The 16,738-nt window shown below is 38.4% G+C and overlaps 1 protein-coding gene across 3 annotated transcripts in view; it reads right to left on the minus strand.

Annotated features, from left to right (window-relative positions):
* LOC121410586 (major facilitator superfamily domain-containing protein 6-like) overlaps positions 1-16,738 on the minus strand; it is a 55,472-nt gene that overhangs the window by 21,630 nt on the left and 17,104 nt on the right. For all 3 annotated transcript variants that reach the window (XM_041602781.1, XM_041602772.1, XM_041602790.1), the window contains exons 6-7: positions 15,493-15,705; positions 6,875-7,069 (exon numbers count right to left, since the gene is read on the minus strand). In XM_041602781.1, the coding sequence (XP_041458715.1) occupies positions 6,875-7,069; positions 15,493-15,705 (408 nt within the window). The remainder of the gene's footprint in view (positions 1-6,874; positions 7,070-15,492; positions 15,706-16,738) is intronic.

The following is a 16,738-nucleotide window of genomic DNA, read 5'->3' on the forward strand; positions in this document are numbered from 1 at the left end:
CATCTACCATTATGACTGGCGAACCCCATCTACTATTATGACTAGCGACCCTCATCTGCCATTATGACTGGCGAACCCCTTCTAATATTATGACTGGCGACCCTCATCTATTATTATGACTGGCGAACCCCATCTACTGTTATGACTAGCGACCCTCATCTGCCATTATGACTGGCGAACCCCTTCTAATATTATGACTGGCGACCCTCATCTATTATTATGACTGGCGAACCCCATCTACTATTATAACTAGCGACCCTCATCTGCCATTATGACTGGCGAACCCCTTCTAATATTATGACTGGCGACCCTCATCCATTATTATGACTGGCGAACCCCATCTACTATTATGACTAACGACCCTCATCTACCATTATGACTGGCGAACCCCTTCTACTATTATGACTTGCGACCCTCATCCATTATTATGACTGACGAACCCTTTCTATTATTATGAATAGCGACCCTCATCCACTATTATGACTGGCGAACCCCTTCTACTATTATGACTGGCGACCCTCATCTGCCATTATGACTGGCGAACCCCTTCTAATATTATGACTAGCGACCCTCATCCATTATTATGACTGGCGAACCCTTTCTACTATTATGAATAGCGACCCTCATCCACTATTATGACTGGCGAACCCCATCTACTATTATCACTAGCGACCCTCATCTGCCATTATGACTGGCGAACCCCTTCTAATATTATGACTGGCGACCCTCATCTATTATTATGACTGGCGAACCCCATCTACTATTATGACTAGCGACCCTCATCTGCCATTATGACTGGCGAACCCCTTCTAATATTATGACTAGCGACCCTCATCTGCCATTATGACTGGCGAACCCCTTCTAATATTATGACTGGCGACCCTCATCTATTATTATGACTGGCGAACCCCATCTACTATTATGACTAGCGACCCTCATCTGCCATTATGACTGGCGAACCCCTTCTAATATTATGACTGGCGACCCTCATCCATTATTATGACTGGCGAACCCCATCTACTATTATGACTAACGACCCTCATCCATTATTATGACTGGCGAACCCTTTCTACTATTATGAATAGCGACCCTCATCTACCATTATGACTGGCGAACCCCATCTACTATTATGACTAGCGACCCTCATCTGCCATTATGACTGGCGAACCCCTTCTAATATTATGACTGGCGACCCTCATCTATTATTATGACTGGCGAACCCCATCTACTGTTATGACTAGCGACCCTCATCTGCCATTATGACTGGCGAACCCCATCTACTATTATGACTAACGACCCTCATCTACCATTATGACTGGCGAACCCCTTCTACTATTATGACTGGCGACCCTCATCCATTATTATGACTGACGAACCCTTTCTATTATTATGAATAGCGACCCTCATCCACTATTATGACTGGCGAACCCCATCTACTATTATGACTAACGACCCTCATCTACCATTATGACTGGCGAACCCCTTCTACTATTATGACTGGCGACCCTCATCCATTATTATGACTGACGAACCCTTTCTATTATTATGAATAGCGACCCTCATCCACTATTATGACTGGCGAACCCCTTCTACTATTATGACTGGCGACCCTCATCTGCCATTATGACTGGGGAACCCCTTCTAATATTATGACTAGCGACCCTCATCCATTATTATGACTGGCGAACCCTTTCTACTATTATGAATAGCGACCCTCATCCACTATTATGACTGGCGAACCCCATCTACTATTATGACTAGCGACCCTCATCTGCCATTATGACTGGCGAACCCCTTCTAATATTATGACTGGCGACCCTCATCTATTATTATGACTGGCGAACCCCATCTACTATTATGACTAGCGACCCTCATCTGCCATTATGACTGGCGAACCCCTTCTAATATTATGACTAGCGACCCTCATCTGCCATTATGACTGGCGAACCCCTTCTAATATTATGACTGGCGACCCTCATCTATTATTATGACTGGCGAACCCCATCTACTATTATGACTAGCGACCCTCATCTGCCATTATGACTGGCGAACCCCTTCTAATATTATGACTGGCGACCCTCATCCATTATTATGACTGGCGAACCCCATCTACTATTATGACTAACGACCCTCATCCATTATTATGACTGGCGAACCCTTTCTACTATTATGAATAGCGACCCTCATCTACCATTATGACTGGCGAACCCCATCTACTATTATGACTAGCGACCCTCATCTGCCATTATGACTGGCGAACCCCTTCTAATATTATGACTGGCGACCCTCATCTATTATTATGACTGGCGAACCCCATCTACTGTTATGACTAGCGACCCTCATCTGCCATTATGACTGGCGAACCCCTTCTAATATTATGACTGGCGACCCTCATCTATTATTATGACTGGCGAACCCCATCTACTATTATAACTAGCGACCCTCATCTGCCATTATGACTAGCGAACCCCTTCTAATATTATGACTGGCGACCCTCATCCATTATTATGACTGGCGAACCCCATCTACTATTATGACTAACGACCCTCATCTACCATTATGACTGGCGAACCCCTTCTACTATTATGACTGGCGACCCTCATCCATTATTATGACTGACGAACCCTTTCTATTATTATGAATAGCGACCCTCATCCACTATTATGACTGGCGAACCCCTTCTACTATTATGACTGGCGACCCTCATCTGCCATTATGACTGGCGAACCCCTTCTAATATTATGACTAGAGACCCTCATCCATTATTATGACTGGCGAACCCTTTCTACTATTATGAATAGCGACCCTCATCTACCATTATGACTGGCGAACCCCTTCTACTATTATGACTGGCGACCCTCATCCACTATTATGAATGGCGACCCTTATGATCAACGAACCCTTTTCCTCCTTATGACTGGCGACCCTCTTCCTTTATTATGACTAGCGACCCTCTTGTTTGATTATGAATGGCGACCCTCATCCATTATTATGACTGGCGAACCCCATCTACTATTATGACTAGCGACCCTCATCTACCATTATGACTGGCGAACCCCTTTTAATATTATGACTGGCGACCCTCATCCATTATTATGACTGGCGAACCCTTTCTACTATTATGAATAGCGACCCTCATCCACTATTATGACTGGCGAACCCCATCTACTATTATGACTAGCGACCCTCATCTGCCATTATGTCAGGCGAACCCCTTCTAATATTATGACTGGCGACCCTCATCTATTATTATGACTGGCGAACCCCATCTACTATTATGACTAGCGACCCTCATCTGCCATTATGACTGGCGAACCCCTTCTAATATTATGACTGGCGACCCTCATCTATTATTATGACTGGCGAACCCCATCTACTATTATGACTAGCGACCCTCATCTGCCATTATGACTGGCGAACCCCTTCTAATATTATGACTGGCGACCCTCATCCATTATTATGACTGGCGAACCCCATCTACTATTATGACTAACGACCCTCATCTACCATTATGACTGGCGAACCCCTTCTACTATTATGACTGGCGACCCTCATCCATTATTATGACTGGCGAACCCTTTCTACTATTATGAATAGCGACCCTCATCTACCATTATGACTGGCGAACCCCTTCTACTATTATGACTGGCGACCCTCATCCACTATTATGAATGGCGACCCTTGTGATCAACGAACCCTTTTCCTCCTTATGACTGGCGACCCTCTTCCTTTATTATGACTAGCGACCCTCTTGTTTGATTATGAATGGCGACCCTCATCCATTATTATGACTGGCGAACCCTTTCTTCTATTATGAATAGCAACCCTCATCTACCATTATGACTGGCGTACCCCTTCAACTATTATGACTGGCGACCCTCATCTATTATTATGACTAGCGAACCCTTTCTACTATTATGAATAGCGACCCTTATCTACCATTATGACTGGCGAACCCTATCTACTATTATGACTAGCGACCCTCTTCTACCATTATGACTGGCGAACCCCTTTTAATATTATGACTGGCGACCCTCATCCATTATTATGACTGGCGAACCCTTTCTACTATTATGAATAGCGACCCTCATCCACTATTATGACTGGCGAACCCCATCTACTATTATGACTAGCGACCCTCATCTGCCATTATGACTGGCGAACCCCTTCTAATATTATGACTGGCGACCCTCATCTATTATTATGACTGGCGAACCCCATCTACTATTATGACTAGCGACCCTCATCTGCCATTATGACTGGCGAACCCCTTCTAATATTATGACTGGCGACCCTCATCCATTATTATGACTGGCGAACCCCATCTACTATTATGACTAACGACCCTCATCCATTATTATGACTGGCGAACCCTTTCTACTATTATGAATAGCGACCCTCATCTACCATTATGACTGGCGAACCCCATCTACTATTATGACTAGCGACCCTCATCTGCCATTATGACTGGCGAACCCCTTCTAATATTATGACTGGCGACCCTCATCTATTATTATGACTGGCGAACCCCATCTACTGTTATGACTAGCGACCCTCATCTGCCATTATGACTGGCGAACCCCTTCTAATATTATGACTGGCGACCCTCATCCATTATTATGACTGGCGAACCCCATCTACTATTATGACTAACGACCCTCATCTGCCATTATGACTGGCGAACCCCTTCTAATATTATGACTGGCGACCCTCATCCATTATTATGATTGGCGAACCCTTTCTACTATTATGAATAGCGACCCTCATCTATTATGACTGGCGAACCCTTTCTACTATTATGACTGGCGACCCTCATCCACTATTATGAATGGCGACCCTTATGATCAACGAACCCTTTTCCTCCTTATGACTGGCGACCCTCTTCCTTTATTATGACTAGCGACCCTCTTGTTTGATTATGAATGGCGAACCCCATCGTTGATTATGACTTGCGACCTCTATGAACAAAGCCCCTTATGAATAGCGACCCTTATGACTATTATGACTAGCGGTCCTTATAACTAGCGGGTATTATGACCAGTGGTCCTTATGACTGGCGGGTGGACCCCAATTAACCAATCTGACTTTTATGCACACACAAATCCATTATTTATAAAAAACAAAATCCTGAAAATTCATGATCTTTACGAATTTCATTTGGGTACATTCATGTTTCAACTCTCAAAAGATGATTTACCGGAAATTTTTTCTTCCTTGTTTCAAAGAAACAACCTTATCCATTCTTACCCTACCCGCCAAAGGGACTCATTTCACCTTCCACGTACTCGTACGTTATTTGCTCAAAGAACAATTGTATTCGAAGGACCAAGGCTTTGGAATAATCTTCCAATCGAAATAACTAGCTGTTTATCTTTAAGTATGTTTAAATGTAAACTGAAATCATTTCTTTTGTCCAGTTATGGACACCGTTAAGACGCACTGGCTGAATATATGTAATATATTTGATTTGTACCTTTTTAAAGGTATAATGTGGTATATATTTTTTTCATTCTTCGCTCATCCCCCTCCTATATTTCACATTGTTCACTTTTCCTCTTATTCTTTACCCCTTGATTTTGTGCTAATGTTTGGCTTTTCCTTTATAGTATAATTATTCTTTAGTGTCCGATCTCCTTACGAACTTCATAATTACTTTAAGGAACCTGCAGACACTACAAGCTCTGCTTTTCATGCAGGTTCCTTCATATTTCACTTTATTTACTGCCATTATCTTTGTATTTTTCTATGTAACCAAATGTATTTCTTGTATTATGTTATTATTTTGTTATCTTGTGAAGTATGAAAATAAATTCAATTCAATTCAAATAAAGTCTCTCGCCTTGCCCGTGCAAGACATTCAGTTCATCTTGCCTCTTGGCAAGTTTTTCGTCTTTCCTTCTTGTATATAAGTCTGCTTGTACTAAAAAAAAGAGTTAGATGCGTTGTGCATCCAGCCCAACCTGATGCATCGATCCTGTATAAAAGATTATACCTTTGAACCAGATGGTGTGTTCTGTTGCAAAGGTACAGTCGTTATTAAAGCACAAATAACCCAGATCAGAACTAATAATAATAAGAAGAAGAAGAATGGGTATTTAGAGGCGCTAAAAACAAAAAGTACCATAGCGTGTACAATGTTGGAATAACAATTTAACATTTGCAATAAATACTACAATATTCATGATAAAAAGGCAAATTAATTATTGAGGAAAAAAGTACGTCCTAAAGGAAGATTTGAAGCCAAGAACACTGGAAGCATTTCTTATTGAAAGAGGGATAGCGTTCCAAGTCTTGGCAGCAAACCGTTTTTCGGCAGAGGAGAGTTTTGACAAGGGAATGCAAAGTCTGCATGTGACAGTGATTGAACGAAGATTACGAGAGGGTGTGTATAATTTGACAGTATTATTAAGATGTTCAGGTACTAATTGATTTAGAGTTTTGTATAGATATAAACAGTCTTAGTGAACATTGTTTTTGTATAGGTTCAATAAAATATAGGCATCTAGCTGAATTGACAGTCATCAAGTTGTAAAAGAGTAATAAGATTGTGGTCAAGTATTATAGCAAGAATTTTGAATATAATCTAAATCTCTTCTGAAATATTAACCTCAGCCATTAATGACATTGCACGTCGATTACTTTAAAAAATTGAACGAAACACACATCTGATACATTAACAGAAGATATTCAAGAAAAATTCAATTTTTAACCAAACGTAACTGAGAACATACAATAAAAGTCCCTCACTAAAATACACCATTTCCTGTTCATTTTGGCTCCTCCATAATTTCATCTTTTCAAAGTTTCCATAAGTTTTATTGTACGTAGGCCTACATGTTAAGTACAAGTCGGAAATAATAAATGAATTTTATACCCTTCATTTTGCATTTCTCCGGTTCTTCGTCCACGTTTGCCTCCTCTTCTTTCTTTTTTCGTCTCAGGACAAAAACGGTGATGAAGAAAAAGATGACAAGTGTCAGAAGACAGAGAGACCCAGTACACCTGAACAGTAGTCTCGCACCATAGTTTTCATAGATGATACCACCCACAGCATTACCAACTCCAGCACCTACAGAAGGAAGCAAGAAATAAAGCAGAATGGATAAGTAATGTTCCACTATGTCATATGCACACAGAGCTTTCATTAGTCCAGATTGGACCTTGTTGTTTGGAAGTGCCCTTTTCCCAAAGCTAACATAGAGGGCACATGTCTCCCAATCTCTAATCAGCGCCAATCCACTCATTTTCCCTCCCCAATCTGGACCAAGGAGATATCTCCTTGTCTGGACTAAGCTTTCATATGAATAGTCCTAACATGTCTTGCAGTGCCCTTTGTGTACTCAGGGAGGTGAGAAACTTAGAATTCGGGCAATAGCCAAAATTAATTTAGTATAAATAAGCAGAATAATGATAAGACAAGAATATCAACAATAGTACCAAACGAAAGAGAATCTACAGCATGTAGAAAGAAGTTCAGTTGTTTCGACTTATCATTGTTTCAAAATGATTCTAAGTTACGATGAATTAGTTACCACCGATACTACTACTACTGAGTACTACTCCTGCTGCTGCTACTACTACTACTGCTGCTGCTACTATACTACTACTACTACGACGACGACTAATTCTAACAATGATAATATACTACTACTACTAATGATGATAATAATAATTGTAATAATACATAATAATAATAATAATAAAATAGTAATAATACATAATAATAGTGATGATGATGATGATAAGAAAAAAAAGCAGAGGAAAAAGAAGAAAACGTTACAAGAAGAAGAAGAAGACTGAGAAGAAAAAGAAGAGACTGAGAAGAAGAAGAATGAGAAGAAGAAGACTGGGAAGAAGAAGAAGACTGAGAAGAAGAAGACTGAGAAGAAGAAGACTGAGAAGACTCATAAGAAGGCCGGAGGAGAAGCTAGAACAAGAACAAGACTAACGGTAATACTTAAATAATTACTAATAGGCTACTGTTCATAACAATGACGCTAACAATAATAAATATAATAATGATGATAATAATAATAGTGATAATAATGATGATAACATTGACAACAAACTATGTAATTTATAATAACTGTTTCAAAATGATGCTAATGAAAATAAAGTATACTATACTTCTACTTCTTCTACTACTACTACTACCACTGCTACTAACCATGATGAAAATATGATAATAATAAAAATAATGTATAATATTACAATAATAAATGTATAACTACATTAACTACTAAATTCACCACTATTATTACTACTACGACGACGATGCGGCGACTACTAATATTACTACTACAAGTTATTATAATTATAATTTGAAAACAAAGTAAAAACTACTTGTAGCAATTTTTTTAATCAACAAAGTATAATTTGTCCGGTTAGTGTCCCCGTAAAGGGATCGTCCAGGCTTAAAATATTTCTATCTTTAAAAGAAAAATTCACAGCGCAAAATGCTGACAATTTCATCAGAATCGGACAAGTTTTAAATGTTTATTAATATTTCGTGAAAACAATTATGCACCGTATCATCAAGGTGGGCTGATGATGTCACATCCCCCACTTTCCTTTTTCTGAGGTTTTAAAGTACGTTTTATTTGCAGACGACACTAGCACCTTTCTGTCACATACAATCCATTTGAATTACAAAGTATTTTAATAATGATCTGAATTACATTTCAAATTGGTTGTATGTGAACAAACTCAGTTAATGTAAAGAAAACTAATTTCATGATGTTGATATCGATCAAATAACCATAAACCTTGCTGGATATTAAACATGTCCCACCTTTGAAATTTCTTGTCGTGACAATTGATAACAAGTTGACATGGAAACCCCATCTTAACATCATTTGTAATAAAATATAAAAGAATTTAAAAATACTATTCAGAATAAAAATGTTACCATTTGTGATTTTAAAAATTATTTACAATGCTATTATTGCTCCTTTTCTTGATTATGGTATTTTATGTATGGGGAGGTGCAGCCAACATTTATCTTGATAGACGTTTAGAATTATAACAAGTGGAATGCCTCTGGCCGTCTCACCTGCACCACGCGGTTCAATATAGCAGCAGTGCTGACTTTGAATACTACTCTAACTCACACAAGATGTTCAGTGATACATGGTTACTCTTATGTCCACTTTTTATGAACTAGACCAATAAACTTACAGAGATATGATGGTTATTCAACAAAAAACCCCAACATGGCCAAAGTTCATTGACCTTACATGACCTGTGACCTTGATCATGTGACCTGAAACTCGCACAGGATGTTCAGTGATACTTGATTACTCTTATGTACAAGTTTCATGAATCAGATCCATAAACTTTCAAAGTTATGATGGTAATTCAACAGATACACCCAGTTCGGCCAAAGTTCATTGACCTTTGACCTTGGTCATGTGACCTGAAACGCGCACAGGATGTTCAAAGATACTTGATTACTATAATATCCAAGTTTAATGAACTAGACCAATAAACTTTCAAAGTTATGATGGTAATTCAACAGATACCCCCAATTCGGCCAAAGTTCATTGACCCTAAATGACCTTTGACCTTAATCATGAGACCTGAAACTTGCACAAAATGTTCAGTGATGCTTGATTAGTATTATGTCCAAGTTTCATGAATCAGATCCATAAACTTTCAAAGTTATGATGGGAATTCAACAGATATCCCCAATTCGGCCAAAGTTCATTGACCCTAAATGACCTTTGACCTTGGTCATGTGACGTGAAACTCGTGCAGGATGTTCAGTGATACTTGATTAACCTTATGTCCAAGTTTCATGAACTAGGTCCATATATTTTCTAAGTTATGATGACATTTCAAAAACTTAACCTCAGGTTAAGATTTCGATGTTGATCCCTCCAACATGGTCTAAGTTCATTGACCCTAAATGACCTTTGACCTTGGTCATGTGACATGAAACTCTAATAGGATGTTCAGTAATACTTGATTAACCTTATGGCCAAGTTTTATTAACTAGGTCCATATACTTTCTAAGTTATGACGTCATTTCAAAAACTTAACCTCAGGTTAAGATTTGATGTTGACGCCGCCGCCGCCGTCGCCGCCGCCGCCGCCGCCGTCGGAAAAGCGGCGCCTATAGTCTCACTCTGCTTCGCAGGTGAGACAAAAACGTGCAATAAGAATATTCAATCATTCATCAGCCCATACTTAAGTTTGACCCATATTTTATAATTTGAAACTTTTAACATTTATGACATATATTAATACCAGCTCGGAATTTTATTTCATTTTATTTTACATAATGATATTTAATCAAGGCAATGTTTTGTTTATTTATGAAATGAATTACTTTGTATTTTTGTATGCATTTTTAATTTGTTTGCATTGTACATATGATTTTTTACCTATTTGAATGAATAAAGAAATGAATTGAAAAAAATGAAATTACTTTAACCTGAATTGCAACTTATCCTACTAGAAATGCAAATGATTTTTATCTCCTAAAATAAGAACGTCACTGTTACAACAATCCATCATTCATCAGGGTCCTGTAGTTTGGAATTCACTGAAAGATGAAATACGTAATGCAAAAACACTTACTGTAATTTATTGAAAACAACATTCAAAGGATTCATTCTTGCGAAATACAATGGCTGAATGATGTATAAGTTATGCATACGCTTGTATTGCTATAATGATTGTAAATGCGTTAGGGAATTTCATTTTTTATTTGTCTTGGTTCATTGTTTATGTGTATTTTTAAGTTATTTGTTTGTTTTTAAACATTATTTGCTATATCCTTGTATGTTATTATTGCATTTTCTATGTCACCTTTCCATGTGTTAATGGGTCGGCCTGATCATAATGGTTGTTTTCCCTTTGCTGCTACCTATAGTCCGGGTTATAATTGAGCAAGGTGCCACACGAAAAAGGAGAAATTTTCATATAGTGCTTCTAGACCATTTTTTTACGCTGAATATGAATATATGAGGTAACCAGGCTGTATCCTGAAAATTAACCCGTGAGGGCGCTTTTTTCAAAATGGCCGCCAAATTTTCAGAACATTTGAATTTTTGTACATAGATTTTGACATGAACATTTCATTGCCACAAAATTAGTGTCATATGAAAGACAAATAAATTTCCTACAATTTGGTACCATTTATAGGTGATAAATAGGTCATTTGGCTGAGATTTTAAGTAGAAAATTGCATTTTTTGTCATTTTTTCCCAAAAATGGAAAATTTTGCAAATACATGATTTTACATAATTCTAGGAAAAATGAATCAATTACCTTGAAATGTTCCAGAAAACTTTATTGATATACTATTATCATGTGGATGAAATTCCAACTTTGTATCATTCTTCTTAGCAAATCTATAAGGTATCAAACTTGAATACTTCAATTTCAGAAATGTCGCTTTTTGTATGCATTTCCATAGACTAATACGTATAACATGTGTAATATGTACAATGTATAGTTAAAAACTAAATGCAATTATCTCCGCTCGTTAATCACTTGGATATTTAAGAATAGGCATTTCTCTATCAGCTACATAAAACAAAACGTTGGCACATCAAGGCCTAACACTCTCATGGGGTGGGGGTGTCAAAGCCCCCCCCCTGACTTTATCATGTTGTCGTATATTGCCTATTTGTTTAAAAAAATCATTGTTTTAGGGGGCACCCATTAAAGCAAAAGCAGGCATTTCTACTCTACAGTAGGCCTACAGCCACTTTGATTGCTTTGAAACCACTTTGAGAGGAAAGAGTAGGCTTTGTTCTACCAGCTAAATCCAAAGAAGTGGCACATCAGAGCCTACCCCTTTTTTTTGGGGGGGGGGCTTTTGCTTAATATTGCATATTTATTTGAAAATTCAAAATTTTGGACCCAACATTGAGGCCAAAGAACGTTTGTGCTTTGTTGTACACCCCATTTTATTGATTTGAAACCACTTAGGAAATAGTAGTTTGTTCTACCAGCTACATATTAAGCACTGGCACATCAAACCCTAGCACTATCTGGGGCTGTCTAAGTCACCCCCCCCCCCCTACCTCTTTATCATGGATATTGCCGATTTATTGGATATTTCACTATTTGGGATCACCCATTGAGGCAAAAGCGCTTTCCTACTATATAGTACAGCCAATTTTATTTTCTTGCAATGACTTCGAGAAGAAAGAGTAGGCTTTGCTCTTTCAGCTACATAATGAAGTGTTGGTAAATCGAATCTCCTTCAGGCCGCTGTATATGTTACCCAACTAATTTTCGGTATTTGGCTATTTGTTGAAAAGTCACCATTTGGAGCCCCCATTGAAGCAAAAAGGTGTCTCTGATATATAGTTCTGCCACTTTTATTGCCTTGAAACCACTTTGAGAGGAAACAATAGGCTTTGCTCAATCAGCTACATAATTTTGTTCTGGCAAATAAAAGCCTACCCTTTCTGGGGGCTCTCGAAATCAGCCCCCTCACCCCTTTGTGTTATTGCCTATTTATTGGAAATTCACCATTTTTGAGCCCCCATAGTTCTGCCACTTTTACTGCCTTGAAACCAATTAAGGAGGACGGAATATGCTTTGCTCTATAAAGAAGTGCTGGCACATTGAAGCTTACCCATCTGGGCAGCTGTCAAATCACCCCACCCCTCTTGCATTATTGCCTAATTATTTGAAAATTCATAATTTTTGAGCCCCTATTGAGGCGATATGTACTTCTGCTGTATAAAACACCCGATTTCTCTTTCTTGAAACCACTTGGAGAGGAAAGAGTAGATACCCCTTTTTCAGCTATATATAATGAATTGCTGCCATATCGAAGCCTGACCCACTTCAGGGGACTATAGATGTTACCCCACCTTTTTTACGATTTTTGCCAATTAATTGGAAAACTCGCCATTTTGGAGCCCCCATTGAGGCAAAAACATGTTTCTAGTATATAGAAGAGCCACTTCTTTATATGTAGCTGTTAGAGGAAAGCCTACTCTTTCCTCTCCAAGTAGTTTCAAGGTGGTAATAGTGGCATAGCTATATATCAGAACCGCCTTTTTGCCTCAATGGGGGCTCCAAAATGGTGAATTTTTCAATAAATAAGCAATAATGAAAAAGGGGTGGGGTGATTTCAACAGCCCTCTGATGGGGATAGGCTTTTATTTATGAGCATGTCTTTATGTGTAGCTGTTAAAGCTAAGCCTATTCTTTTTCTTTCCAAGTGTTTTCAAGGGTGAAAAACAGCAGAAACATGATCAGAAGTGACTTTCTGCCTCAATGGGGGCTCCAAAGTGGTGATTTTTTTCAATAAATAGGCAATAATGCAAAAGGGGTGGGGTGATTTCAACAGCCCTCTGATGGGGACAGGCTTTTATTTATGAGCATGTCTTTATGTGTAGCTGTTAAAGCTAAGCCTATTCTTTTTCTTTCCAAGTGTTTTCAAGGGTGAAAAAGTGCAAAAACATTATCAGAAATGACTTTCTGCCTCAATGGGGGCTCCAAAATGGTGAATTTTCCAATAAATAGGCAATAATACAAAAGGGATAGGGTGATATCAACAGCCTCCCGGAGGGGGTAGGCTTTTATTTGCCTGCAGTTCTTTATATGTGGCTGATAAAGCAAAACCTATTCTTTCCTCCCTAAGTAGTTTCAAGGCAGTAAAGGTAGCAGAACTATATATCAGAAACGCCTTTTTGCCTAAATGGGGGCTTCAAAATGGTGAATTTTTCAATAAATATGCTATAAGGCAAAGGGATGGGGTGATTTCAACAGCTTCCCGGAGGGGCTGGGCTTTTCTTTGCCAGCACTTGTTTATATGTAGCTGATAGAGCAAGGCCTACTCTTTCCTCAGCAAGTCATTGCAAGAAAATGAAATTGGCTTTACTATATAGTAGAAACGCACTTTTGCCTCAATGGGCGATTCAAAATGGTGTAATTTCCAATAAATAGACAATATACATGATATAGAGGGGGAGGAGTTGACTTAGACAGCCCCTGAGAGGGATAGGTTTCGATGTGCCAGCGCTTCTTAATAATATGTAGCTGATAGAGCAAAGCCTATGCTTTTCTCTCCAAGTAATTGCAAGAAAATAAAATTGGCTGTATGATATAGAGACACCCTTATGCCTCAATGGGTGATCCAAATGGTGAAATTTTCAATGAATAGGCAATATACATGATATAGAGGGGGAGGTGAATTAGACAGCCCCTGACAAGGCTAGGGTTCGATGTGATAGCGGATATTCATGTAGCTGGTAGAACTATAACTCTACTCTCAAAGCAATAAAACATTTTCTTCTTTGCCTCAATGTTGGGTCCAAAACCGTGAATTTCCAAATAAATTGGCAACAAGCAAAAGGGGAGGGGTGACTTCCCCAGTCCCCCCCCCCCCGAGAGGGGTTGGCTTCGATGTACGTGCCACTTCTTTTGATGTAGCTGGTAGAACAAAGCTTACACTTTTCCTCTCCAAGTGGTTTCAAAGTAATTAAAGTGGCTGTATTGTACTGTATAGCAGAAATGCCTTTTGCCTCAATAGGTGCTTTAAAAAATGGTGATTTTCCGATAAATAGGCAATATACAACAACATGATATAGACAAGGGGGAGGAGGGGGGGGGGGGGCTTCGACACCCCCACCCTATGAGAGTGTTAGGCCTTGATGTGCCAACGTTTTGTTTTATGTAGCTGATAGAGAAATGCCTATTGTTAACTATCCAAGTGATTAACGAGCGGAGATAATTGCATTTAACTTTTACTATACATTGTACATATTACACATGTTATACGTATTAGTCTATGGAAATGCATACAAAAAGCGACATTTCTGAAATTGAAGTATTCAAGTTTGATACCTTATAGATTTGCTAAGAAGAATGATACAGAGTTGGAATTTCATCCACATGATAATAGTATATCAATAAAGTTTTCTGGAACATTTCAAGGTAATTGATTCATTTTTCTTAGAATTATGTAAAATCATGTATTTGCAAAATTTTCAATTTTTGGGAAAAAATGACAAAAAATGCAGTTTTCTACTTAAAATCTCAGCCAAATGACCTACTTATCCCCTATAAATGGTACCAACTTGTAGGAAATTTATTTGTCTTTCATATGACACTAATTTTGTGGCAATGAAATGTCCATGTCAAAATCTATATACAAAAATTCAAATGTTCTGAAAATTTGGCGGCCATTTTGAAAAAAGCGCCCTCACGGGTTAATTTTCAGGATACAGCCTGGTTACCTCATATATTCATATTCAGCGTAAAAAACTGGTCTAGAAGCACTATATGAAAATTTCTCCTTTTTCGTGTGGCACCTTGCTCAATTATAACCCGGACTATACTAAGCACGATTCTCAACAATAATGCAATTTTAGACTTGAACATTGAGCTGTAATACATGTATTTCAACTATGTATCATTTGTTTTTTATGAAAGGTATAATAAGAGAATAAAACAATTTGAATTTGAAATTTTAATTGGACCAGTGAACTGTCTCAGTAACGATTCCCTGATTGGACTTACCAAAACCCATGAAGCAACAGGCAACTATTGATTGAAGGGTGCTGGCCATCCCTTTAGGTGCTGTTTTATTGGCGAATGCTGTAAACATGGGCCACGAGAGACCATAAGTTATACCATGAAGAAGTTGAACGGGAAGGATAAACCAAGGGTTGTAAACAAATGAGTAACCAAAGTATCTGATAGCATATGCTATTAAAGTCATATACATCACACCTGTAAAAGACATGAGATTGTATGGTGAGTTAGTGAACATAATTATCTTCCTTAAGAGAAGATAAAATTCGATAAAAGAGCCTACAATTAGACTCTATGATAAAATTACAAATTGACATAACTAATGAACCTACCGTTTTTTCTGAGCACTACACACTAAGAAATGTTTGAACCCTAATGAAGCACTTGTACCAACCTTTAGGGGTGTAATCTTGCACCCTAAGTGGCAAAAGGTGAAAAAATGCACCTTTTTATCATGAAATGCACCAAGAAATGCTCGATCGTACCCTTTTAGTTGCAAATATGAACCTCGCTGATGTGGTTTACGGTACACCATGTGAAGTGTCTTCAGGAGAGTCAACCTGTCCGAAACGTCGAGTCTCTCTACTACTCGTCATCTCTACTCGCCTACTCAAGCCAGCATCTCCTCATCAGCTCTACTACTCAAGCTGTTCTCAACTCATCAATCTCTTCTGATTTACAGTCCTTTTCAGGACTAATTTCAAGAAAGAATACTCTACTCCCAAATCTCCACTTTCTTTCCTATCCATTTCTTCTCTTCTTCTATCCACTGTTTCTATAACACTCCACATGGTGTACCGTAAACCACATCAGCGATTGTACATGCCATCACCATGCAATCCTTCAAACAACCAAATATGAACCTGTTAAGGTGCATAGTACTTGACATTAAGAAGGGTTCAAATTTGAACCTTTATTACATTGTTCAATTTCGAACCCTATAAAAGGTACTTAACATAGCTAAATGCACCCTCAAATGAGCGTAATTACACTCATTAGCACCCCTTTCGGTGCAGCTTTTGTATCAACCCGGAGGGTTCAAATTTGATCCCCTATTTCTTAGTGTATAATCGATAATCTAAGCCTGATACATTTTAGAAAAAGTGAATACTTTCCCTTTAATTTCACAGCCATATCCAATATCGGATCTTGCTTTCCACATTCAATGGTGGAAATGCGATCGATTGAAATTATTTTAACGTCTTATTTGGATATGGAGCAAAGAAGCACG

This window comes from Lytechinus variegatus, chromosome 1 (genome assembly GCF_018143015.1).
Source record: "Lytechinus variegatus isolate NC3 chromosome 1, Lvar_3.0, whole genome shotgun sequence".
Lineage (NCBI taxonomy): Eukaryota > Metazoa > Echinodermata > Echinoidea > Temnopleuroida > Toxopneustidae > Lytechinus > Lytechinus variegatus.